This window comes from Yarrowia lipolytica, chromosome 1E (genome assembly GCF_001761485.1).
Source record: "Yarrowia lipolytica chromosome 1E, complete sequence".
NCBI lineage: Eukaryota > Fungi > Ascomycota > Dipodascomycetes > Dipodascales > Yarrowia > Yarrowia lipolytica.
This window is the reverse complement of record NC_090774.1, coordinates 129,093-152,288: the sequence shown is the minus strand read 5'-3', so window position 1 is coordinate 152,288 and position 23,196 is coordinate 129,093. Positions and strand designations below refer to the sequence as shown.

Here is a 23,196-nt window from a genome sequence, read left to right as displayed (position 1 = left end):
GATGCCACAAACAATCAAAAAATGGACAAAAAAATGAATCCAAAAACGGATCATTAAGTGGGCCCAAGATGTCACATGTCTCGAAGTACGGACGACCAAAAGTGACACTTGTACACCACGTTTACAGAATAGCAAAGGTACGAGTACCTACTTGTAGCTCTAAAATTCTAACTGTGAAGACCCACTGTATAGCTACGATATAAATATCGTATGTACTGTACGAAAATAATATATCTTCCTTTTCCCCTTTCCCCCCTGCTCTGTCTCAGACTTGCCCATGGTTTGTGTGTACGATATCCCATGGTACATAAAAAAAAAGTCTGATGAAAAGCTAGAAGATGAATGCGGCTTGCAGGTAAGAGTCCCTGTCAAAGGGCTGCTTCCATGGTATCAGGCTGCACCAGTGTTCATTGTGTCTGCGAAGTTGGTTAGGGGTCCTTTATCGCATCGTAGGTAGAGGACCACAAGTTCGGCAGCTGACTACCAACCTCATCGCTGATCACTGATAGTCCACCCGTCTCCCCCGCCCAGGTTAAAAGAAAGCAAAACTCTAGCATTTGCGAAAAGCACAGGTTGGCACAAGCAGGCTTAAAGAACCCAAGCACTGGGCGATGGAGGGTATTGTAGACATGTGCCTGGCTCTGCACGATGGCCTCCTTGCCGCTTGCCGTGTTTCAGCGGAATTAAATGCTGTAAATGTGCACGGGAAGCAATTGCTTTTTGGTGGCTAACGATGACGTTGGTTGCAATGGTTTAAGGCCAACTGGTCCAAATTCTTACGTCGTGTGCTTCTTGGGAACAAGCGGAGACGTCAGTGCGATTGGTGTTGTGTATCTGTTCACGTGTATCGCACTACTTTCTGACTGCCAATAATGATATACTGTAAGCAAAGAAACGACTATTTTTTTTTTGTTTTTTTTTGGCTATATAAAACAGTACTCTATTGTCCTAATTTACTTGCACTGCCTTGGGTCGATTTGTGAGACAACAACTACGATTGTTGCCAGTGTTCGAAGTACAAGATGTTCCTGACTGCCACAGTAGACAACTGGCTGCAACCACTTGTAAAGTAAGGGGCCCAAGCTAATAAGTGAAACCTTGGTACGTAACAGAATAATACAAGAACCCATGTACAGAAAGTAAGTGATTACAGTAGATTAGAGAACAAGTAACGTGTCAATGAGCAAGATGTAACATTGTGCTACATTTACAAGGCGGGTTGGTGGTCCAGTCCAGGCTATGGATGGTGTAGTTCTCACCTACACAGAAAGGTATAGAAACAGACTTCATAGGTCGAGATCAGCATGCTTTCTAGCTTCGGCTGCCTTCAGGGGTGTATATTGTGGGGTTTATTGGTTTTAGTAATAACTACTTTCCTTCCAGTGATGTACGGGGTGAGGAAGAGGAGGAGGAGTGGTGAAAGTATCCTTCTTAGGCTCTACTGTAATGGGGTTCTCAAATATTTTGCACAATGAGGTATATACTGTACTGTGTAAATCTGCTTGTTCATACACCCCTGCATTGTGTTGTTCTAACGCTTACGCGCCAGAGAGAGCTATGATAACAGAATATTCTAGAACCGGGTCGGAGGATATATGGGAGAAGGGGACGAGTGGGACACACAAGTTTGTACTCTCTCCTTTCACCTTCTCTTTATAATCTTTCTACGCTGTAGCTTTACTGGTTGGGCCGGTGGCTCTATTGTATTCTGGCACCCACAAGGCACACAGTGAGCATCCCCATACAGTGAGTATCCCCATATTGTGAGTACCCCCATACTGTGAGTATCCCCACACTGTGAGTATCGTACATAAGTAAACCGCTACGATACATACCTAGTCGTTTCTGGTAGAGGTTCAGAATACAGTGAAGATGGTCCTTACACCACCATCGACTGTAACCCTGGTTACAACATCACGAGCTACAAGCGTCCGCCTTGGCTATACAGCAGCTGCGGTTTATAGGTATGCGTGCACTCGTGAGCAGGTTTTGCTTGAGGTCTAGGGGAACATTAGTAGTGGCGAAAGGGTCAACAGATAACCAATATCGCGCAAATGACCGTGTGCCCCATATAGTCTACTACAATGTCGCGTCTGTACTGTGTCTGTGGGTTGTACGTCGGCGTCAATAGTATTGCCAGGAACATGAAGACTGGAATAATCAAACTGGTCTATCAAAAGTAGGACACCGCAGTTCAACGGCCGGTGTAGGAACCAATTAGTGAACAGCTTCGGCTCTTGTAACTAGCGATCAACAACCCAGGTACAGCTATTGAAGTCTTCACTTCTATATTTTCATTACCAGGCTCGAGATTGCCACATTTTGTACCTATTTATGACTTAAGAGTCACCGAGATTGTGACAACAGGCTGTAACCTGTTAACAATCGTAAACCGACACCTACTGGTCCATACTCGCGCATTTTCTGTGAATATAACCACCGTAGACTCTGCTTGACTGTATGTCTGTATGTAGTGTCATAAACACGGGTACACTGTGTACTACAAGTAGCGAAAGCTTTCTGTCGTTTTACTTATCGGGGGCTGGAGGACCACCCCCCCCCCCCCCCCCCCCCCAGCAGGGGTCAACGCAAGAGTTACAGTACATAATTATTCATGAACGTCACCTCACGAACCAATCTGACATCTATAGTCCAAGGTTCCACGCGTATCCTCGTCTTTTCATTTTTGCGATTTCCTTTACGAGTCTACTCTACCTACCCGCTGTTTTTAGTGTGTGAAACTGTCTCCGGGTAACACATTGGACGCAGGCGGTTGCTGTAATTAGAATGAACTGTGGAGTCGTTAAGAAGCAATATGGTTCTATTTTGATCCAGGTTGTATAAATCAGAATGTGTATCTTTAGCATGGTATCTGACAACGTCTCAATGTATCACAGCAATCACAGCTCTCAGCTGATCTTTAAATTGCTCTGAGTGATTATGTTAGATTGCTATATGCCTATCAGTGATTGATACCTGTTGTTTTAGACTGTTAAAGTATGAATCGGCTTAAAATGACCAATAGTAGGTATATTATTGCTACAATGTAGTCTGTTTATGGCTTAATCGTCTGTGGTCAGACATTGCAACAAATGCTATGATTTCTGTAGGGTGCGCATGCGGCGCTATGTTTACCTGCCAGAGGGTGCATGGACGATAGTTTAGGAATAGTCAAAAGTCACTCAGCCGTTCAGCCGCACCTGCCAGACATCCCGTTTTGGCCACTTTTCGACACTAAAGAGATGACCGCTTCTCGAAGTAGGTTCCATATAGGGCGTCAGCGTTCAGAGATGAGGAGATACACTTGGATTTGCGTGCTTAAAGTCTCGTCTACCAAACACCTCCGACTTTGGGCCGCCATGATATCTTTGGTTAATAGGAGCAAAACGTCTGTGCCTTCGGAAGACCGGGAGCCAAGCCAATATGAGCACCAGACTGCAGGTGCATGGGCGGGTTTCTGCTGTCTCTGTATCGTCACAAAGAAGTGCTTCCACGTGACGTGGGGATGTGTAGAATATCTCAGACAACTCCAACCATACAATGCCGTATGGCGTTCACTTAATGATACGACAGAGCCTTCATATGAGACTTTAAAAACAGCAAACAACACCGACAATGCAGTAACTTTGAGGTTTGAGCTTGGGTCGCAAAAGGTGTCGCCAGACGCGCGCCTAGGAAACCATGTTAGGGACGGCTACAACCCCAGGTTGTGTTGATGTGCGTGGATGAGAGGACTGCACCGTACGAGTACGAACTTTGTGCTGACCTATCCAAGAAGGTAAGGCATTAAGAAAGAGTTGGACAGGGTATTGTATCAGCATGTACTAAAAGTGAGACATGGACAATACGACAGATGTATCCACGGGCCTTATTCCTGGTTTTGTCAACATCTGTCATTTATCCGAGCTATGAGCTTTTTTTTTCTAGGGCAAGGAGGTGATGCACTCTCAAAGTAGTTGGTGTCTCTCTGAGTACGATACAAGTACGAGTGTACGTAACTAACACAAGAGCTGAAAATTGACGATATGATAGCGATTGGGGCGATTCAACCTGTAAGGGTTACGCCGTTTGTACCAATCAAGTCTTGATATCGGCATTTTTTTCTTCGGACTTATTTACGTTATCCTCACAATAAACATGGTTTCGTTTATCTCCAATGTAGATTAATTAGGCACCAGTCCTCTATACAGGACTTTACCCGTATTAGTCCACTGTGTGCTGTAGTTATAGAGAGAGAAGGGAAGAAACAAGAAAAAAACAAGAAAAAAACAGAGAAAATGCAACTATAGTGCAGCAGGACCTCTGTGTTTTTCTCACCTCATATTGCGCCAATGTGTGTATTTTTCCTCCCTTGCGCAGGACAAATACCGCTGATATGCTTGATCATGTCTGGACCCACCACAGCCACAACCAATGACCTGAAGGCTATTTGGTCCTAAACAAGCGAGAAGGGATGTGCTACGACAGGTAGGCCGACGCCAGTAGCGCGGGAAGTGCATGAGTGCGGCTATATGATGAGCTGATGGTTCTAGCTGTCGCGAGGTCGGCTATCTCGAACGACTGAGCTTTTCCGTCTTGATTTCGTCTCTTCGCCTTCTCATCTCTCTCCACTCTACTTCTCTGTTTGGATATACCGATTAGGAAGGTGACAATGAAAAGTAACTTAGCTGATGGATTAGATTCGGACCATAGGGTCAATAACTCCAGAGCCTAAACGCATTGACGTCATTACAGTTTCAAAATAGAAGAGCCCAAAATAGCGAACAAGAAAGGGAGAGTGAGAGAGGAGGTGAAGAAAGAAAGGCGCTACCAAATATAGAAGTCGACGAGAATAGAAACGGAGGTGAGGATGCACAAGGCGGGCGATCGCAAGCAGAGCAAACACATCATGTGGGAGGAGGGGGGCGGAGGTGTTTCAACATATTTTTGGGACTTGCTGAAATCATGTAACCTCACACAACAGAACATGATGCAGAGAAGGCCGTTTGCATAAGCTGATAATATGAACCAAGTACGAGTGCAAGCACCAGTAAAGCGACGGATCGTAAAAGTTGGTCCGGGTGAAACAAATTTACATGGCATATGGATTCGTACAAGAACGGATTGGTGATACGGGTCGGTGCTTTCAAAGTATGAGTTTGTATTGGTTATAGCTCAATTAAATGCAAAGGGGTGGCTATTGGGCACGCCTTGTTCTGGATGACAAGGGATGGGGGTTGTGAGAGAGCACAGTCGCTTACTGTACTCAGAATAATTAGTAACGGTATTCAAAACACCTTAGCATCGAGTAGTTAGTTAGCATCGAGTAGTCACTCGGAAGCCGTCAAGAGGCACCTCTCGCTCGCTGCAGTGTCCCACAAAGGCGGGAGAGGCCGTTCGGCCAGGCAGGTCGGTGTGGTAGTCGACTTCTCGGGAGTTGTGGGCGTTGGTGGAGATGGAGGTGCTCACAGGAGCGGAGGGAGACGACCAGTTGCCTGTCTCGAGCTCGGAAATCTCAAACGGAGTGGTGGGAGTATGCATGGGGGGGCTTCCGCTGGAGGCCTGGGAGTTTGGACTGAGGTTGATCTTTTCGTCGAGTTTGAGTGGAGAGGGCACGGCCGAGGTGATAGGGCTCTGGGGCGCAATCTTTCGAACCAGCATGCGCAGAGTTCGGTTGAGAACTCGGAAACACAGGTAGACGGCGAGCGAGATGGCGAGAATCAGAGCCAGGTGGATCAGCAGAGGTCGGGCGGGCTGCGAGGGATGCAGGTTGAAGTTGGTGGCTCGGCCGGCGTGGGTTTTAAGTGTCTGCACAAAGTCCTGGGCCTGCTGGTGTTTTTCCGACACTCGGACCATGGGTCCGTCGAACTTGGGGGTGGCTCCACCGTCCAGAAAGCTGTGGTCTCCAATAATATGCGAGTCGGGAGTCGTGTAGCCCATTGTGTGATAGAAAAGTTGTCAGAGAAGAGGTCGAGGTTAGTCTGTTAGTTGCCCACTTTTATGTCAGGAAGATGCCTTGGGATGGGTTGGTGGATAACGAGGTTAGAGGGTGATATGCCAAGGCCGAAACGAGGGATGGGCGCTAGAGTGGAACTGTCGAGAGGGTTTTTTGAGGGGTGAAAATTGCTTTGGGTAACACTCTGGTGCCTTTGAAAAAAGAGCGCCCCGCGAGGTAGATATATACCGCGGACGCACTATTTACAGAAACATGGTTCGTACTTAGCTTTATTTAGTTAAGGTTCAAGCTAGAGCTGTGTGTCAACTCTACTGTGAAATCTTGAGCAGCTTTTGGTTAAGTGATCGACAGTGAACAACATGGCTACGGCAGTGGGAGGGTGGACGAGATAAACGATGATGTTACACTGAGCCTGGGGATCAGGGGGGGCTGGCCAGAACCCGAGTTGGAGGGAGGGGGGTCTTATTGATCTAATGATCCTCTTCACCGTTACCTTGCCCGGTCACTTGGAACTCTCTTTGTATGCCGCCTCTGAAGGGCTTTTTCAGGAACTGAGTTCAGCAAGTCAATGAAATGAGAGCGGTGTATGTATGTGAGAGCGGCGTTGACAGTACAAACGATACAAGAGCGAGTGACAACATGGACGCTTTAAGGGCGATACTGGACAGCCAATGGAGTGCGGTTGAGGATGTCTCGACCTGTGTGTAACCTCGATATTTATCAATCCAGCAATTAGCTATGAGCTCTATTATCTGTGGCTCACGTTTGTAACTATGACCAACTCCTGGACTCATGGGTGTGGTGCGAGAAGTCCAGGCCTGACGTCACCACAATGACTTCTTTGTTTACACGAGGTCAATGTGTTGGCCTGGAAACGTACAACGTGTGTGGGTGAGCCTAACCATAAATTTCCAGAAAGACGAAAAATAGAGACGGAATAACAACCAGGTATAAAACCAACTTTTTTTGCGTCGTCAAACGTATCGTCTGAGACACGGAACAAATTAAATTTGGCACAGTACGAGTGCCGTAACCATTAGCATTCCTGACCTAATCCACCGTTAATACAATAGTATCCAAGTGTACATACATACACGAGGATGTACGTACTTGTTTTGGGGCCATTTTGTGCCCTACGATAAAACAAAACGACTTTTACTATACAATACATATATACACGATATTAAGAGAAGGATAAGGCTAATCGTAGACAATAACGGAGAGAAAATTCTTGAACTTACAAGTAATTAGTTTCTCCATGATCCTTCATCGTCTTGTTGTCGCTTCCTCCCCCCCTCCCCCCCACTCTGATCTTCCGGGTGGTGGAAGATCAGCGTTCGTAACTGAAGATCCCACTCAAGTAAAAAGCACTGTACAGCGCTTAGGCCTACTGAGTTTTGGGCAGAGTTGGCTCTTGTGCAGACTTCAGAGTTTTAGGGAACGCAAAATAGAGACCAGAGACAGAAAAAATAGTGAACTTAACGCACTCTACTGGAGACCATTCCACGTTGCCCCTACATACGCGCCGGGCTCCCGTCTACTCGCAGCATGCTTATGAGGCCCACTCGTTTCCTGCATTTTTTAGTCCAGTAATATTCAGCCACAAGAGATCCTATCTCCACACTCCTGCTCAAATCAAAGTTGCACCACAGAGAGCCGAGCCAGTGAGTTGCGCATGATAGAGAGAAGATAGTGGAGATCACTGTAGTCGATCTGTGCATGGCCGCTCCCACAAAACGAATGTGAATTTCAAGAGACGAGCGAGGAGGAGACGTTGTCTACGGCTAAAATTCGTCTATATACCTTTCAATAGATTTACCCGCTACAAGTCTCATTGTTATCTCCAGTATCCTACATTGCTATCGACAAAGTCTATGCACATTCCTACACGCGAAATGAATTCTACGCCAAGGGTGTACAGCATGCGTTGCCGACAAAAAATGTCTCAATAATCTACTATCAGATAAGCCGCACGAAACACCAACAACCTCACCAATACTCGTAAGACGTTGTGTTTCTTTTTTGTTGTGAGCCATGGTCTCAAATGGGAAGGTGGTATTCAGGCCCAGTATTTCTGTCAAGACAGACAGGTGCCAGGAAGCTCGGGTATGTGCCAGAAGGGCTTGGGCGGAATGACAGTTGGCAGTTAGAGCCGTCGATGCGCATGAAAACACGCTAACCGGGCCTATAATGGCGCTAATCGCCCGTTGGTGGTGAAGAGAGAGCGCATACGTGTTTGACTAGAGCAAGGAGTGGTGCAGGATTTCTACTGTAGCGGTACAAGCCATCCAACTGTGGCGATAGAAACAGCGGGCTTTCGTGCCGTGCCATGGACACATTAACATATCCACAACACGCACTGCAACGTCGCGAGGAAACGACATCTGACGTCTGGAATTCGACGATGGAATGAGCAGTCGGTGCTACTGTACTTGGTTCTCCGTCACTTCTGTGAGTTGGGGTATACGTCGTTGGTCTGGCACCTGCGGACCACAATACATTCCAACCCCTATAGTCTAATGGGGGTTTTGGTGATAGGAGAGTGTCTGGTTATTTGCTTCCCCTACTGTACTTGTAATTGATATGTACATGTGGACACACCAATGCGATATGATGGGAGTATTATGATATAATTCCATGTTTGAGGTGTCAAGATCTCCACCGGACAAACTCCGCGGCTCAGCTTCGTCGGCTGATCCCGGTGGCTTCGATGAGTGGTACTCATACTCTACCCACCTGGGCTTTGTTATTCCTAATTTCAATGCTACTGGTGATCGACATTGATGGGCTTTATCAGTGGAAGTCTCCGGTAACGGTGGTGAAAAGATACCCCTGATTCAGGATGCGTAGGGGTAATAGGGGTGGTGTAGACTGCTCGTCATGTCTCAACATACGCGTTGTTCTATAGTGCACGTCTTTCTTCGCCACTTGCCTCCCGTTTTTGATATCTGGACAGGGTACTGGTACACGCAACTACCACAACCATTGATTCTACCAATCAATGGTCTTATCGGCCCACGCTCTAATGACAACGTTCTCTATCGTGCAAACAGCAGCTTAATCGTTCTATTTGACCGACATCATAACCATGAGCACGTCGATATCGCAGGTCAAACAAGAAGTATACAGACGACTGGGTTTCAACCACCAACCACTTCTCTCAACTCCGCGGACTGAAAGATTCCCCTGCGATCCCCTACGATCCCTACAACCCACGTGTAGTCAACCTCTATATCTATTACTCTTTTTTGGTGCCTGGCTCCCTCTACCTTAGTCTCAAAAAGAAACAACCATCAGCTCGCTCTGTTCCTTGGTTTAGTCCGATTATATTTTTCACTCCTTGTCTCTCGGTCGTTGCTTTTGGTGGATCTTCAGCTTATTACTTTTTAAATGGAGATCATTGCCAGCCTTGACAAGCTGATCTTCCCGTACAGTGCTGGTTTGAAAAAGTAAATCAGAGTGAATAAATATACACACGTGCTTAGAATCAGCATGGCATGTGCTTATCCCCCAAAACAGCTGAGGAACTCCAGCCCTTTGGTGGTTAAATTTGTTACACTTATTACTGTACTTGTAGCGTCATTAGTTGCATGGATCATCCATACACCTACACGTGCGATACATCCAGGGTCACATGACATGGCGACAATTTTGGATCGGGGTTACCCTGAAGTGCTACCATCCAATTATATTAAGATTACTTCGTCAGGTTAATGAAGTAAAATGAAAGCTACACTCTAAGCCACACCATGATTGCTATTTGTAGTCGATATAATTATTCGCTTCATCTACTATAAAATACAGTATATACTGTACAAGTAAGGAGGTTATAATGTAGTGTCGTCTCACAACCATACAATCCAATGTTACGTCCCATGAAGGACAGAGTTTAATATACCCGTGCCATGCCCCCAACTGCTTCCAATAGATCCAAGAGCTTGAGACATCGACAGCAAGTGTAACTAACCGTAGAAAAGCACACGCTCATATTTTATGCACGACGAGATCCCCGCACACCAGCACTGGCGTTATCGTTTTTTACTCCTCACCATCCCCACCGACCACGTCACATGACAACGTTATCTCTCACGTGACCGTACATACAAGCAAGGCACTGCCAAGCACATCTCAGATGCACGAATTGGTCATCCTCTCTACACGTTCCGAGGACGACTCACGACCCACCGAGTCCTCCAACATGCAATATTCGCTATTGCAAAATGACACGATAGTGCACCTGAGGCGGCAGGTGACGCTCAGGGCCACTATCGCCGGTCTGGCCATCGGATCAATGATTCTTTTCAGCAATTTTCAGTTTGGACTTCAGACAGGCTGGGTCTCCATGATGAGCTTACCTTCAGCTCTGATTTCATACGCCGTGTTCCGAGCGTTTCCGGGACTCACCAAGGAGTTCCCCTTCACTCGTGAGGAGAATGTTTACGCCCAGAGCGTGGCTGTGGCAGTGGGCACAGGACCTCTTGCCTTTGGACTGGTGGGCATTGTTCCTGCTATTGAGAAGCTTCTGACGCCCGAGGAAAACAGTGGCGAGCCAATTTTCATGCACATTGGCCAGCTCATTCTGTGGTCACTATCGCTATCGCTCTTTGGAGTATTTTTTGCCGTTCTGTTACGTCGACAAGTCATTGTTAGAGAGCAGCTCAAGTTCCCATCGGGGTCCGCTACCGCCACTATGATTAGTGTTTTGCATGAGCGAGAGAAAGTCAAAGCCATTGTGGAGGCTGACATTGAGGAGGAGGAGGAGGAGGAGAACCAAGATAATAGAGAGAATGACAATCAAGATCAGGAACAGGAACAGGAACAGGAACAGGAACAGGAACAGAGTCAAGATCCAGACCAGAACAGACATGTGGACCAAGAGGAAGACGCCGTCAGTCCAAGCTCTTATCCCAGCTACGCACGCCAGGTGAAGATTCTCAAAATCTCGTTTGCAATCAGTGCCACATGTACTCTAATCCAGCATTTTCTACCGATTCTTAGGAATCTGCCCGTGTTTGGAAATTGGCTGGCTAAAAACTACCTCTGGACATTCAACCCAAGCCCCGGATACATTGGCCAGGGCTTCATTATGGGTCTGCATACCACTTCGAGTATGCTGCTGGGCTGTATTTTAGGATGGGGTATTCTAGCTCCTTACTCACAATACAAGGGATGGGCCCCGGGACCAATTGACGACTGGAAAACCGGAGGTCAGGGCTGGATTCTTTGGATTTCGCTGGCGCTGATGGTCGGTGACAGTGTAGTATCTCTGTTGGTGTTAACATACAAACAGGTGTGGCACTACTTTCATGCCTTCCAAGATACAGAGTCGGCTTATACTTCCACCGAGGCCGATGATGTTGAACATGAGCATCCCGAATACGACCTGAGCTCGAGGTTTGCAGGAATCGGCATCCTTTTATCTTCTGTGCTTTGTCTAGTTGGTATCAAGATTGTTTTTCCCCAGATCCATCTCATTCAAATCATTGTGTCTGTCTTCATTGCTCTGCTGCTCTCTGTGCTCGGTGTTCGTGCTCTAGGAGAAACCGATCTCAACCCCGTTTCAGGAATCGGAAAAATCTCCCAGATCTTCCTCTCGCTCATTCCTAATTCGACTATTCTGTCCAATCTTGTAGCAGGAGCTATTGCTGAGGCTGGAGCTCAGCAGGCAGGAGACCTCATGCAGGACCTCAAAACGGGCCATCTGATTGGAGCGTACCCCAAGTCTCAATTCATTGCTCAGATCACAGGATCGCTGTTCTCGGTGTTCTTGTCAGGTCTCGTCTACAGACTCTACATGTCGGTCTACGAGATTCCCGGCTCACTGTTCAGAATCCCTACAGCCATCATTTGGGTCGACTGTGCCCGATTGGTTATGGGAGGAGGCTTGCCAGAAAAGGTGGGCACCTTCACTGCCGTCTTTGGAGTGATTGGTTCTGCTCTAGCCATTCTACGAGACCACGTTTCTCTGCTTCCATCGGGTGTAGCTATCGGTGTGGGTCTATATAACGTCCCCTCATTCACTCTGGCCCGATTTTTGGGTGGAGTCATCGCCTACTTTTACCAGAGACGACACCCCGAAGCTCATATTGACATTATTGTCTGTTCTTCTGGCCTCATTTTGGGTGAAGGTATCATGAGTATCGTCACGATGTTACTGACCGCTCTCACCGAGGAACACAATCACGGTTGACTTATTTAACAATAGATTTGCATGTACGATGGGATGAGTCTGGGTTTCAGTCAGTCTGTGCTCATGACAAGACGTGTCGTTTCTACTGGTGCGACCACTTTGAGTGTATCGCTGTACATAATAAAGATATTGACTACAGTATATGCAGTCGCAGATTATACTGTACTTCTACACTTAAGTGCACTCTCTGATTATACGAATATAATGTGCAGTAGCTACTTGTACTACCTGTACCTGTCAGGTCTACTTCCGCACTACAACTCCTCTCATAATGGTGTGTGTTTTACACTATAATTTATGTACATGCCGATGGTGTGAATATGCAATCAGTGAGTATCCAGAAAGTCGCGCTTTTCTAGATATCCATCCTTGTTGTGCTGGCTCAAATCATGTCCAATGCCTTCCTTGTCCACAAACGCGCCCCAGTCAGCCTTTGACTGCTCCAGGGTGTTGAGCTTCTTTTTGGGCTTGTTCATGGCGTCCAGCAACGAGCCCTTCTTCGGTCGCTTTGGTTTCTTGACCTTGTTTGTGGCTGCTGAAGACGGGATAGATGCTGGTGCCGGTGCAGATGTGGTGGATGTGGTGGTGGATGTGGTGGATGCTGTGGGGGTGGTGGAAGCAGTCTCCTGTTGTGTAGTCTGCGTAGTTGTGACGTCAGGTTTTTTTACCGTAACCGGCTTTATCTCGTTGGCAGCGCCAGATCCGCTCTTCATCTCCTCGTAGATCTTTCTCATGGCGTCCTTGTCGACCTTGACCTCTTCTTTCGCCATGGCCTGCTTGTTTTCCGCATCAATCCGTCGCTGCAGTTTTCGGGATTCATCGTCGGAGTCTGAGAAGTCCTCCTCCTTGTCCGACTTGTAGGCAAAGTCCTCATCGTTTTCCGAGTCCGAAAGAAGATCCTCGTTGGTCATTTTGTGCGTGTAGATAGAGAGGAAGAGATCACAATATTCCGTTGTTCCCAAAGTTCATGCTTGCAACATGCAGTCATGTGATCACATTTTCAAATCGCAAATCTTAACTAAATTGGTGGCTGGACAGGTATGTTCAGACATTTGTGTCTATACCAGTAAGATACAAGTAGTATCTTGTTGTATATTGATGGGATGCTAGAAAGACACATTTGTGGGCTGGTCAAAGCTCTGTGACGATGAACCTAGTAAGTGGCCAAATAGGAGTCGGTGAACAGTAAGTTGATGACTAAGTACAATTGGGGGACATGTTTATTAGCTACCAACTGTGTCCAACATGAGTAGTGGAATGGAGAATACCTCTTAGGTTACATTAATCAACTCAGTTAGTCGTTAACAACCCCTGGAAGTGATTGAAGAACATTCAACGAGATGGTGCTACATACATTTGTCAGATCAGTAGCTCAGTATGTAGAGTACCTGTAGGTAGAATCCCAACCCAGATATCAATTTCTTCTTGTGTCAATACAACTTTACTACTCTACAAGTAGCTTAGTAAGAGTATTTACAATAGATGCAATAGCAAGCCACAGTCGGAGATTTCAGGGTTGTGTCGTGTGTATGGGCGCTCTTCATCCGTATTCTTTTCCTGCTTCCGTAATAGCGAGAACGCAATAGAGGCTTCCATATGGCATTGCTTTGTCGTACTTTTATAGCATAGCTCTAAGTATAGTAGGTGTAGACATGGGTAACATGACGATATATGTCTTCATGCAGATGTACCTCTTAGGTCAGTTACTCTGATCAAGCCTCCTCAGAGACAAGACGGGTGTTATTTACAAGGGAACGATAAGGTGTATCGAATCCATTGTAGTATAGCTGTTTTAGTGACCTTTAGTTCTCTATCTAAGGTAAGTATATCCTTCTTTTGGTTCCTGACGTCGTATTATGTTACTCATACATAGAATGTTGTATGCATACAGCTCCGCATTCTTCTAAGAGTGTATCCACCGAGACTTCCGACAGTCAGGGGTACACTACGTATTGCGTACATTCGGATCATTTACAGCCAGTCCGAACCCCTTCTCATCTATTGAGTAGTTGCATCTCTCAACACGTGGTTCCGAAATATGCTTTCGTATTAAGCTGCATGTCCTCCGAGCTCTCTGACGTACACTTTTGGTGATGGACCAATGGATTCATTCAGTAGCAGAGAAAATTGTGGTAATTGGAGGGGAATTAGCTCATGTGAGTGTTCGGAATAATGTCGACTGCCGTTCACCGAGACTAGTTTGTTACAAACTCCATCTCTATCTTGTAAGTCATAAGTCCGTGGATGCATAACACCGGACTTATTACTCTATCACGTGAGGATAATGATCCACTACTTGTAGTGCTGACGTGACTTAAACCCATTCATTCTGTCCAGATATCTTGTGTTGTGTGTACACAAAAATCGCCCGATGGGAAACTCCTCGTTAGAACAATATTGGATCGTTGAAATTTGAGCCAGGCGATTGAGAGGACTGGCATCAAAGCATTTACCATTTTTCACATAGAATATTCAGAAACTAAATGATTCAATGAACTGTCAATATCTCGACGTCTCAATGTGTTTTTTCCTTTTCTCTTTCTCTTTCTCTTTCTCTCTCTCTCCCTCTCTCTCTCTCTCACAAACTGTTTTGTCAAGGTAGAGTATGTACAGTATTGGCAAGGTGACATGGGCCACCTATTATTAGAATGACAGCCGGAAAAACACAGAAATAGTTGCAGTCGCATAATACAATATGTTAAGCGCGTCGGATCGGCATCCAGCGTAAGTCACTGGTACTACCCTTGCAGATGCAAACTCGTAGCGTGTCTCATGCCCCCTGAGTCCAGAAACCATGGATTGCAAAAGATATCCCTACTACTTGTAGCCACTCAGGAGAATAATAGCCGCTTATCCGATACTTTTTGAAATTTCATTTGGAAGCTCGTTCGTATTTGATACCATTTTCGGACCTTACTACAGCACCGCGGAAGCCCTTGAATATCCACGGGCTTTTGCCATCTCCATAATTGAGAGCTATGAGGACATTACCCCGTGTTGTGGCACAGCGCTGTACGTCGTATTGAAGCAATAGAAAGAATTATTCGTCTTGTTCGTGACACTTCGAATAACTACCGGTAGCAGAGCTCTCGTGTAGTCGCCACACTCGTCCGTGTCTGGCTGCACAAGACCCGATCGCAAGACCCGATCGCAAGCATGCTGCCTGGGACTAACGATTACTTTTTTTTGATAATCTGGTCCCGAAACCGATGGGGGAAATATGGGCTGCTGTCTATTTTGCCGTTATTTCCGAGCTATCGTAGTACAGGACAATCCGCATCTTTCTTGTCCAACGCACTAGTTGGTGCCAAAAAGCAGCCATGTGCACCTATGGCGCTACTAAGCAGATCTAAAGCAGAGAACAAATTCCCATGTGACGTTAAAAACCCGAGGCTTGTGTTTGCAATAGAGCCATCTAATGGCAGCTAATGTGTGGCACAAGCACCTCGGCAACTGGGCTCTGTGGGGAAAGACCATCCCGAGCTCAATTTGGTTGCCAATACGAGCTTCTGTCTTATGCTGGAATCACACAATGAAGTCTCTATTACCATAATATTGAAGAACAAGCGAAAAGAAGTGAGATAAAGTAAATAAGAGGCCATGAACCGGGTTCCGGACTGGGGTCTCACGCTTGTTCCAGCCCATTGTGTTCTGCTTTCAGCAGATTATGAGAAGCTTGTGTAGGTTTAGATCTGTGAGCAGGAACTAAAGGCCATGGCTTGTTGGGTTGCCGTTTCTAACAATAGCTTGGAGGAGCGGGAGATTCTGTTCCGCAAAATCTACCATATCACAGAGCGTCTTCGAGATTGGGTTGCGCGGGACGACCAGAATCTCAGGTGCCTGTATTATTAGGGGGGAAGCATACGAGTTCATGATCTTAGAACCCTGCTTATTTGTCCATTTTGCCCACCCGAATGGGGTAATATCATAGACTTCCTCTTATATTGATAGTATCCGTATTACCATATAAGCGCATTTTTCTGTTGTATGTACAGGGACCTCGGAAGACTCGGCCTTGGGTGTATTACAACTAGTCTACGAAAGCTTTCATGCTGGATACCACAAGCAGGAAGACGTACACCGAATTTCGACGCGTTCTCAACTTCCACCCCACCCTTTTAAGACCGTGGTAGATCTCTAAAGTCCACAGACCGCCATAAAAACACCTCCTATGATATGGTTGCAAAAGCTGTGGGGTTGTTTTAGCACTGTTATCAACAGGATTCTCCATTAAATTAAGAGCTACTAATTCTCCTCCCTGACCAGCGCTGGGTTTTATTTCAGATTTAGGAGCACTGGAAAAGCATAGACTGTGGAATTCTTTCGGCAACTTTTTCGGACATCTCTCGGACGTCGTGGTGATGTTTTTTGTTTGATTTTTTCAACTCGTACATGACGTCGGCGATTGTCTACAGTAGTGTCATGTACAACATAACGCTCGGGTGCGACAGCTGTCAGGTTACCTTAAATCCGTGGCTGAACCGCCAGTGTAGAACATGCGAGCAAAACTAGCTGCTTTTGGGCGGCTAGCTTAGTCTAATTTCGTCCTTATACCACTTGCTTTTCAATTAGTGTGTGCTTGTTCTGCCTCTATCACTGCTGCATGGGTCATCTTTAGCACCTTTTGAAAAAATCCGGGCGTTGCAAGCCCACTCTGAGGACTGAATACAAGGAGAGCAGGCTAATAGAGTTGCGCAAGACACATGAGCTTGCATGCTACAAGTAGCATGTTCTCATAAAAGTAGAGACGGCTTCATGTATACCCTTGAACCGGTAATGTACTGGACGATGTAAAGGCTAGAAAAGTGTAGGCATCCTACCCGTGTTCGGTTGCAATAAATAGAGACCCTTATCTGCCCGGTTATGCCAATAAAAAGCCCACTTCGCCTTTCAAAATGGTCAAGAGATCTCACAACCAGCTCAATGAAGATGAAGCTCACATGAGGTTCATTGTAGCCTCTGAGCAGGCGGAGAAGCTCTTGATCAAGAAACAACAGTCTCTTCGAGAGCTCTCAAAGTCTCTCTGCATCAAAATCAAGTTTTCTCCTTTCATCAACACACATACCGACCGTGTCATGTCCATCACAGGCACCCCAGAGAACATTGGAAGCACCATAGGTTCACTTGTGAGGACTTGGACAGGCAACAATGACGACTCTTCAGCACAATTTACTATTCAAATGATTATCCCGGAGCCCATGGTCGCCAAAATAGTGGGTTTCAAGGGTTATGGACTGCGAAAATTGCATCGCAAGAGCGGAGCAGCTATAGAGGCCATCAAAGACGGACTCCCTGACTCAACAGACCGATTATTTACTGCGACAGGTGTCGCTGATTCTCTTCATCGAGCCGTCTACTTCACATCTCTCATCTTCCAAGAGTACACTGGTCTTTTGAAACGTTTTGAACAAGAGTCCAGTCCTTACGAACCGCGCGACAACATTAATCCTCTCCGAAGACGCATCACAGGCACTTACATACCCCCTGATTCCCCTGCACATTTTGTTAGTCGTAAAAAGAAAACGGCTGAAACTAAACACAAGCACACTATGGAGGTCATTGCCGGTTCTAGCCCCAATCAGCCTATGGTTGTTAGTGGGTCGCGTGAAGCTGTGTCTTCTGCATGCACTAAAGTGGAAGATTTACCCCAAGAGTCGATTGAAACTCTTCCTTGCTCCCCTCCTCCTGAAACCGAGTACAAACTCGCATCAAAGAGATTCGAATCGCCTCCTCCGTCCCCTCTACTGCTAGACACACCTGTTAAGTCTCAGAAGGAAGAATGCATTCTTGTCTGTCCACCCAGCCCTCCTCTTTCTATCGACGACAATGTCGTGACTAAGAGACTCATGGTTACTTGCCCTATGGTTGGTACAATGTTGTCTCTTTCCGAGGAGCTACTAAATCTCATGCGTCAAAACTCTGGAGCTGCTATCAGAGTCAAAGAGATTGTGAGCCATGAACAGATACAACTAATCATCACAGGTACCAAATCCCAGGTTTCGCGAGTCATGGAAGATCTCACACTTACCACACGAAACTCCTACCTCTTCACAAAGGCAATTGAGCAATCTGAGTGCGAGTATCTTGAAGAGCAAGATGCATGAAGACGCAACCAGTGTACTTTTTTGACCATCTATAAATATTTATACGAGTAATGAATGCACTAATTAACAAAACCGGTACTAGCGCATATTATTTGCTTTAGGCACAGACTATACTAGAGAATATTGAACAGTAGTGAGTCCCAAAAGCGCATGATGTAAGAGGACCTTCTTTGTTGACCCCAGTGTGGCACCACCTCGAGAACATGCAGTCTGTGGTAAATTCCTCGGCATCCATCAAAATAGACAGCACTACCAGGGGATTAGCTAGCTACTCGCACTGGTTTGTGTACACTAAAGCAAACCCCAACGGTTCCTTTAGTCATACCATAGTCTCTATAAAGCGCCTGTGCATACACGTACAAGGATCACACATGAAAAATTTTGCTCTTCGTATCTCAATGTTACAGTATGTTTTTGTAGTATGAAGAGCTCTCGCGTTAATCCCCGCAGAAACGCATCACAAGTGAGGCGCAAGCCCGGATTCAAGCTAGCGCCACTGCATGGGTTGCAATGTCGGAGGTTTCATGCTCACTTGCATTAGTCAAAAAATCTCCGAGAAATGAATAAATCTCAGTTATGCAATGAAATCTGATGTTTTTGTCAATGTGTGTGATACACAATACATACCTGCCGAATGATTATAAAGCTTCGATATCATAGACGTTACTGTAGTTTAATGAGTTACAAGGCTGGGCGACTTACCTACAGGTGTGCACCAAGTAGGCTCGCACTGTAGTTGTAATACACTACAGTATGTTACAGCGAGCGAACATTTACTGTAGGAAAAACCGGTGTGTAGATAGCTACAAGTAGCTCATGTAACATCAGTTTTGAGTACTGTAACTGTACATATTCAAAGCGACTGGCTGACGTAGGCGCAAGCACTTCCCTGAAGCAGAAGCGTGTTGCATATGAGCGCGGTTATCATCTTGTTGAGAAGGCCAGCCTCAGTTCATCCATACTAATAATATCCATTAATAATTACTTTTTATACAACAAACTCCCTTACTCATTGTTTTCCTCCTCCTTCTCGGCCATCTCCTCGTTGATGGTCTCGGTAAGCTCAACTTGAGCCTTCTTGACCTCCTTGGCCCGCTTTCGTAGGTCTCCGGCCCAGTTGGCAAGATCAAAGAACATGTTGGGTCCGAGCTTGCTCTTGGGCTTGTTGATCCATTCGAGCATGGTGTCACCATACTGTCGCACCACCTGCTCGATCTGACCACGGTCCTCAAGAGCTTTGGACACCAGCATGGACATGCCTGCAAGCACATTAGCGTGTCCTGGGTTTGATGCAGCCAAGGCTTGATCGTGACATTTGGCGAGAAGCTCCTCTAGCTCGCTCTCGGCATCCTCGGCCACAAAGTTTTGGTACCGCAGCTTGTAGAGGCGCTGCTTGAGAACGGTCTGGGTCTTGTCGGAAAGAGCTCGGTCCTTAGTAGCTCCAACCAGATCGAGCAGAATAAAACCACACTCAAAAATCTCAAGACCCCACTCTCGGTTAACGTAGGACTTGAGGTAGACGGCAATGAGATCCAGAGCCTTGTGCTTAAACTGAACAATAGACTCCTTGGCCTCGGCAGCGTCCTTCTTCTTCTGCTGGTTCTTTGTAAGAACTTTCTTGCCATTCTCCTTGTCTCCCTCAACCTGGGCTCGCTCCTTGAAGATGGTAGCAAGCTGGCTGTCAAGAGCAAGCATTTGGTCGTCATCCATAGAGGAGTCTGTGTCGTTATCAGAGGCATCTTCCTCTTCCTTGGTTCCAAGAGCCTCAGAGAGAGCAAGAGTAAGCTTTCGATCGGCCTCAGAGATGTCGTTATGCGAAAGAGAGTTGGATTCAGAATCAGAATCAGAGTCCGAGTCCGAGTCCGAGTCCGAATCATCAGAATCGTCAGAATCGTTGTCCTCACCGTCGGCATCCTCTTCGTCGTCATCACTGTCATCATTGCCCATGGCAGCGTTAGCTCGCTCAATTTCGTCCTCGTCCTCCTCATCCTCATCTTCCTCGCCCTCCTCACCAAAAAGCTTTTCCTGACCCTTGACGTTCTCCTCGGTTTTAAGAACGTCAAACACAAGCTGCATGTTGACCTTGTTCTCGAGAACCAAACCCTCCCAAACGACGTCAACCATCTTTTTCAGAAGAGCAGATCGTCGCGAAATGAAAGAAACAATGATATCTGTAAGAACCTCGTCGTCCTCCTCTCGAATCTTACCGTAGCACTCCAGCAGATCACTGAGGACACCAATAGACTCCTCATCCTGTTGGTAGAGTTGCAGGAGAACAAGCGAGAATAGAACCTCAAACGACTTGAGAAGAGCGTTGTCACCGTGAGGAGACAGTCGAAGGTGTCTGATCTTGTCGAGAGTCTTGACACTCTTGTCCTTGATCTCAGTAACTTCCTCGCCAGCATCAACCTCCATAGCATCCTCATCATCCTCATCATCCTCATCATCATCTTCGTCCTCATCCTCATCACCACTTTTCTCGCCCTTTGTGGACTGTCCAATATCGTAGATCAGCTCATACTCAGACATCATACCACTAAGGTAGTTCCAGGCGGAGTAGGCCCATGTGTTGCTGTCGGGTCGAGCAGTATTAAGAACAGAGGAGAGCACTGAATTGAACCGGCCAAGACAATCTTTGACTGTCCTGTGAGAGAGGGGCACAAAGTCAGACTCATCATGCTTTCGCTTCTTGCCACTGTTGTCTTTGAAGAAACCCCATCGGATCATGAACTTGATGATCTCGTCAATCCAGTCGACGTCAGCGTTGGCAAGAGCTTCGACCTGGAATCGTCGAACCAGGCCAAGCATCTGGTCCAAAGCCCACTGTCGCTTGCCATCAAGTGCTTTTCCAGCCTTCTCCTCAGGAGCAATGAACACTTGTTTGAGAAGCTCGATAATGGTGGGGACAGCAGAAGTGTCAATGTTAGCGAGCATGTTGTGAATGGTCTTGGTCTTGGTGAGTCGGTCAAAGTTGAGAGATCCACCGGGGTTGAGCAAAAGAGCCTTAATGATCTCAGGGCCAACAGGAGTGGGTGCAAGCTCACACAACTTAGTCACCACGTGCTTTGCAGCCTTGTTCAGCAGTCTATCAGAAGAACCGAGCTGGTTGATCAATGTTCGCAGAAGGTTGGGAGACAGAAGAATGCCGACCTTGTCCTTGCTCACAATACCAAGGGCGAGCTGAAGAATTTCGAAGCCCCAGTACTTTCGCTCAGGAGATGCAGACTGGGAAAACAGAGACTGGTCAACCACAATGTTCCAGAATACAGGCAGAGTGATTCGCTCAGAATCATCCTTGATCTCCTCCTTCTTCTTATCCTTCTTCTTGTCCTTCTTCTTGTCGTCCTTCTTGCTCTTTTTGCTTTCCTTGACTTCCTCCACCTCGTCCTCAGATAGAATCTGCAGGATCATGGGCCACACAAAGTTGGGCTTGGGCGACCAGTTTCCCTTCTGCTTGGAGTTATCATCATCCTGGGGGGAAGAAACATCCTTGAGGATCTTTCCGAGCTCAACAGCATTGTTTTTTGCCAGAGGGTCCCATTCTTCACCACCAATAGTGAGGTAAACAGCAACAGCCTCAGGGGTCTTGTCCAGTTTGGTGTCCTTCAACTTCTCAATGATGTAGCTCTTGTCGGCGAGTTTCTTTTTGGAGCCCAGCTCTCGCTTGATGAACTGCACAATGGCAAAGAAGGCGAGCTCTCGAAGCCAGGCCTTCTTGACACTAATCTCAACGGCGTAGTCGATGAACCGCTGGAATCCCTCGGAGTCGTCAATTCGAAGCAACTGGGAGCCGGAAATAGCCTGAATGCCAAAAAGCCGCCCAAGAAGAGTGTTTCTGATCTCTTTGGTCTTCATACCAGAGGCCAAAGGAAGGTGCTCATTGAGCAAATCAAAGTAGCCGTCCACAGTCAGACCGTAGGGGAGAGACACAAACTCTGTGAGGGCAGTAGAGAATCCAAGTCGGGCACTGGGCTTGGGCGATGCCAGACCCTTGATCAGTCTCTTGATACCATAGTTCCACTTGACATCACTATCCGTGGTCGAAATAAGCTCCTTGCAGCCCTCCACTCGCTCCTCCGGGTCGTTGGAAGACAATTTCCAGAAAGTGTCAATGTACTCCTGGTCAGGTCGTTCTGATGCCATGATTTGTCGGTCGTCGAACGGTAGTACTGTTGTGTATATTTACTGCACCGTTTCTATGTACATTTGACCAAAAATTATTAGAGTTGGCGCAGAGCGAGCCTAACGACAGAACTTTCAATAAGGTCCTTTGGGTCAGGGAGCTTACTTAATACGGTCCTTGTTTTACTCTTTATATGCGTATTGCGCTGAACATTACAGCACCAACCACGTCTCCCAACCGCCATCTGCAAAAAGCCTCCAACACTACATCACCCTTCTCAGAAAACAACACCACACAATGTCTGCCTGGAAGTCTGCCGGTTTTTCGTGAGTACCATCGAACGGGGTGCAATGACTCGCCAATTGCGCTGATGGACTGATTGCGTTCCGAATTGCTGTTTTTTCGGCTGTCCGACCCATGTCCGACTCATGTCCATGAACACCAGCACCCACGACACAGCACACATTAGCGATTCAAAGACACATACTAACCCAGCTTCAACAAGTACTCTGCCATTGCTGCTCGAACCGTCCGAAAGGCCCTTACCGAGCAGAAGCGAGCCCATGTCAACGCCCGAGATCTCTCTGAGATTAAGGTCGCCAAGTGGGAGTCTGGAAAGCGTGAGTATTTGAGAGAGAGAAGGAGAATGCGAATCAATCAAGCGACAATACTAACAACAGAGGGTGACGTCAAGATCTACAAGAAATAGACGAATCATGAAATGAATAAATGACTTTTTAAAACGAGAAAGTGGAGGAGTATTGGTTGGGTGGTGGAGTTGAGTGAAGGGTTTGGGTCTGGGATATGGTAGACATGGGACGGGAGTACAGTATTGTAGCTGTGA

The 23,196-nt window shown here is 46.7% G+C and overlaps 7 protein-coding genes across 7 annotated transcripts; 4 read left to right on the top strand and 3 right to left on the bottom strand.

Annotated features, from left to right (window-relative positions):
* Positions 1 to 3,149: 3,149 nt before the first annotated feature.
* YALI1_E01491g (uncharacterized protein) lies at positions 3,150 to 3,716 on the top strand (the record flags this gene model as incomplete). The annotated part of the gene is made up of 1 exon (XM_068282889.1): positions 3,150 to 3,716. The coding sequence occupies one exon, from the start codon at positions 3,150 to 3,152 to the stop codon at positions 3,714 to 3,716; it is 567 nt and encodes a 188-aa protein (XP_068138990.1).
* A 1,579-nt stretch (positions 3,717 to 5,295) lies between these two features.
* Positions 5,296 to 5,919, bottom strand: YALI1_E01463g (uncharacterized protein; the record flags this gene model as incomplete). The annotated part of the gene is made up of 1 exon (XM_503396.3): positions 5,296 to 5,919. The coding sequence occupies one exon, from the start codon at positions 5,917 to 5,919 to the stop codon at positions 5,296 to 5,298; it is 624 nt and encodes a 207-aa protein (XP_503396.1).
* A 2,896-nt stretch (positions 5,920 to 8,815) lies between these two features.
* Positions 8,816 to 9,348, top strand: YALI1_E01432g (uncharacterized protein; the record flags this gene model as incomplete). The annotated part of the gene is made up of 2 exons (XM_068282888.1): positions 8,816 to 8,978; positions 9,029 to 9,348. 2 exons carry the CDS (start codon positions 8,816 to 8,818, stop codon positions 9,346 to 9,348), a joined length of 483 nt encoding a protein of 160 aa, XP_068138989.1.
* Positions 9,349 to 10,067: 719 nt separating this feature from the next.
* YALI1_E01422g (uncharacterized protein) lies at positions 10,068 to 12,125 on the top strand (the record flags this gene model as incomplete). Its single annotated transcript, XM_503395.3, has 1 exon — positions 10,068 to 12,125. The coding sequence occupies one exon, from the start codon at positions 10,068 to 10,070 to the stop codon at positions 12,123 to 12,125; it is 2,058 nt and encodes a 685-aa protein (XP_503395.1).
* A 326-nt stretch (positions 12,126 to 12,451) lies between these two features.
* Positions 12,452 to 13,036, bottom strand: YALI1_E01392g (uncharacterized protein; the record flags this gene model as incomplete). Its single annotated transcript, XM_503394.1, has 1 exon — positions 12,452 to 13,036. The coding sequence occupies one exon, from the start codon at positions 13,034 to 13,036 to the stop codon at positions 12,452 to 12,454; it is 585 nt and encodes a 194-aa protein (XP_503394.1).
* Positions 13,037 to 17,020: 3,984 nt separating this feature from the next.
* YALI1_E01352g (uncharacterized protein) lies at positions 17,021 to 18,229 on the top strand (the record flags this gene model as incomplete). Its single annotated transcript, XM_503393.3, has 1 exon — positions 17,021 to 18,229. One exon carries the CDS (start codon positions 17,021 to 17,023, stop codon positions 18,227 to 18,229), a length of 1,209 nt encoding a protein of 402 aa, XP_503393.3.
* A 1,005-nt stretch (positions 18,230 to 19,234) lies between these two features.
* Positions 19,235 to 22,372, bottom strand: YALI1_E01299g (uncharacterized protein; the record flags this gene model as incomplete). The annotated part of the gene is made up of 1 exon (XM_503392.1): positions 19,235 to 22,372. One exon carries the CDS (start codon positions 22,370 to 22,372, stop codon positions 19,235 to 19,237), a length of 3,138 nt encoding a protein of 1,045 aa, XP_503392.1.
* Between the last annotated feature and the right edge of the window lie 824 nt (positions 22,373 to 23,196).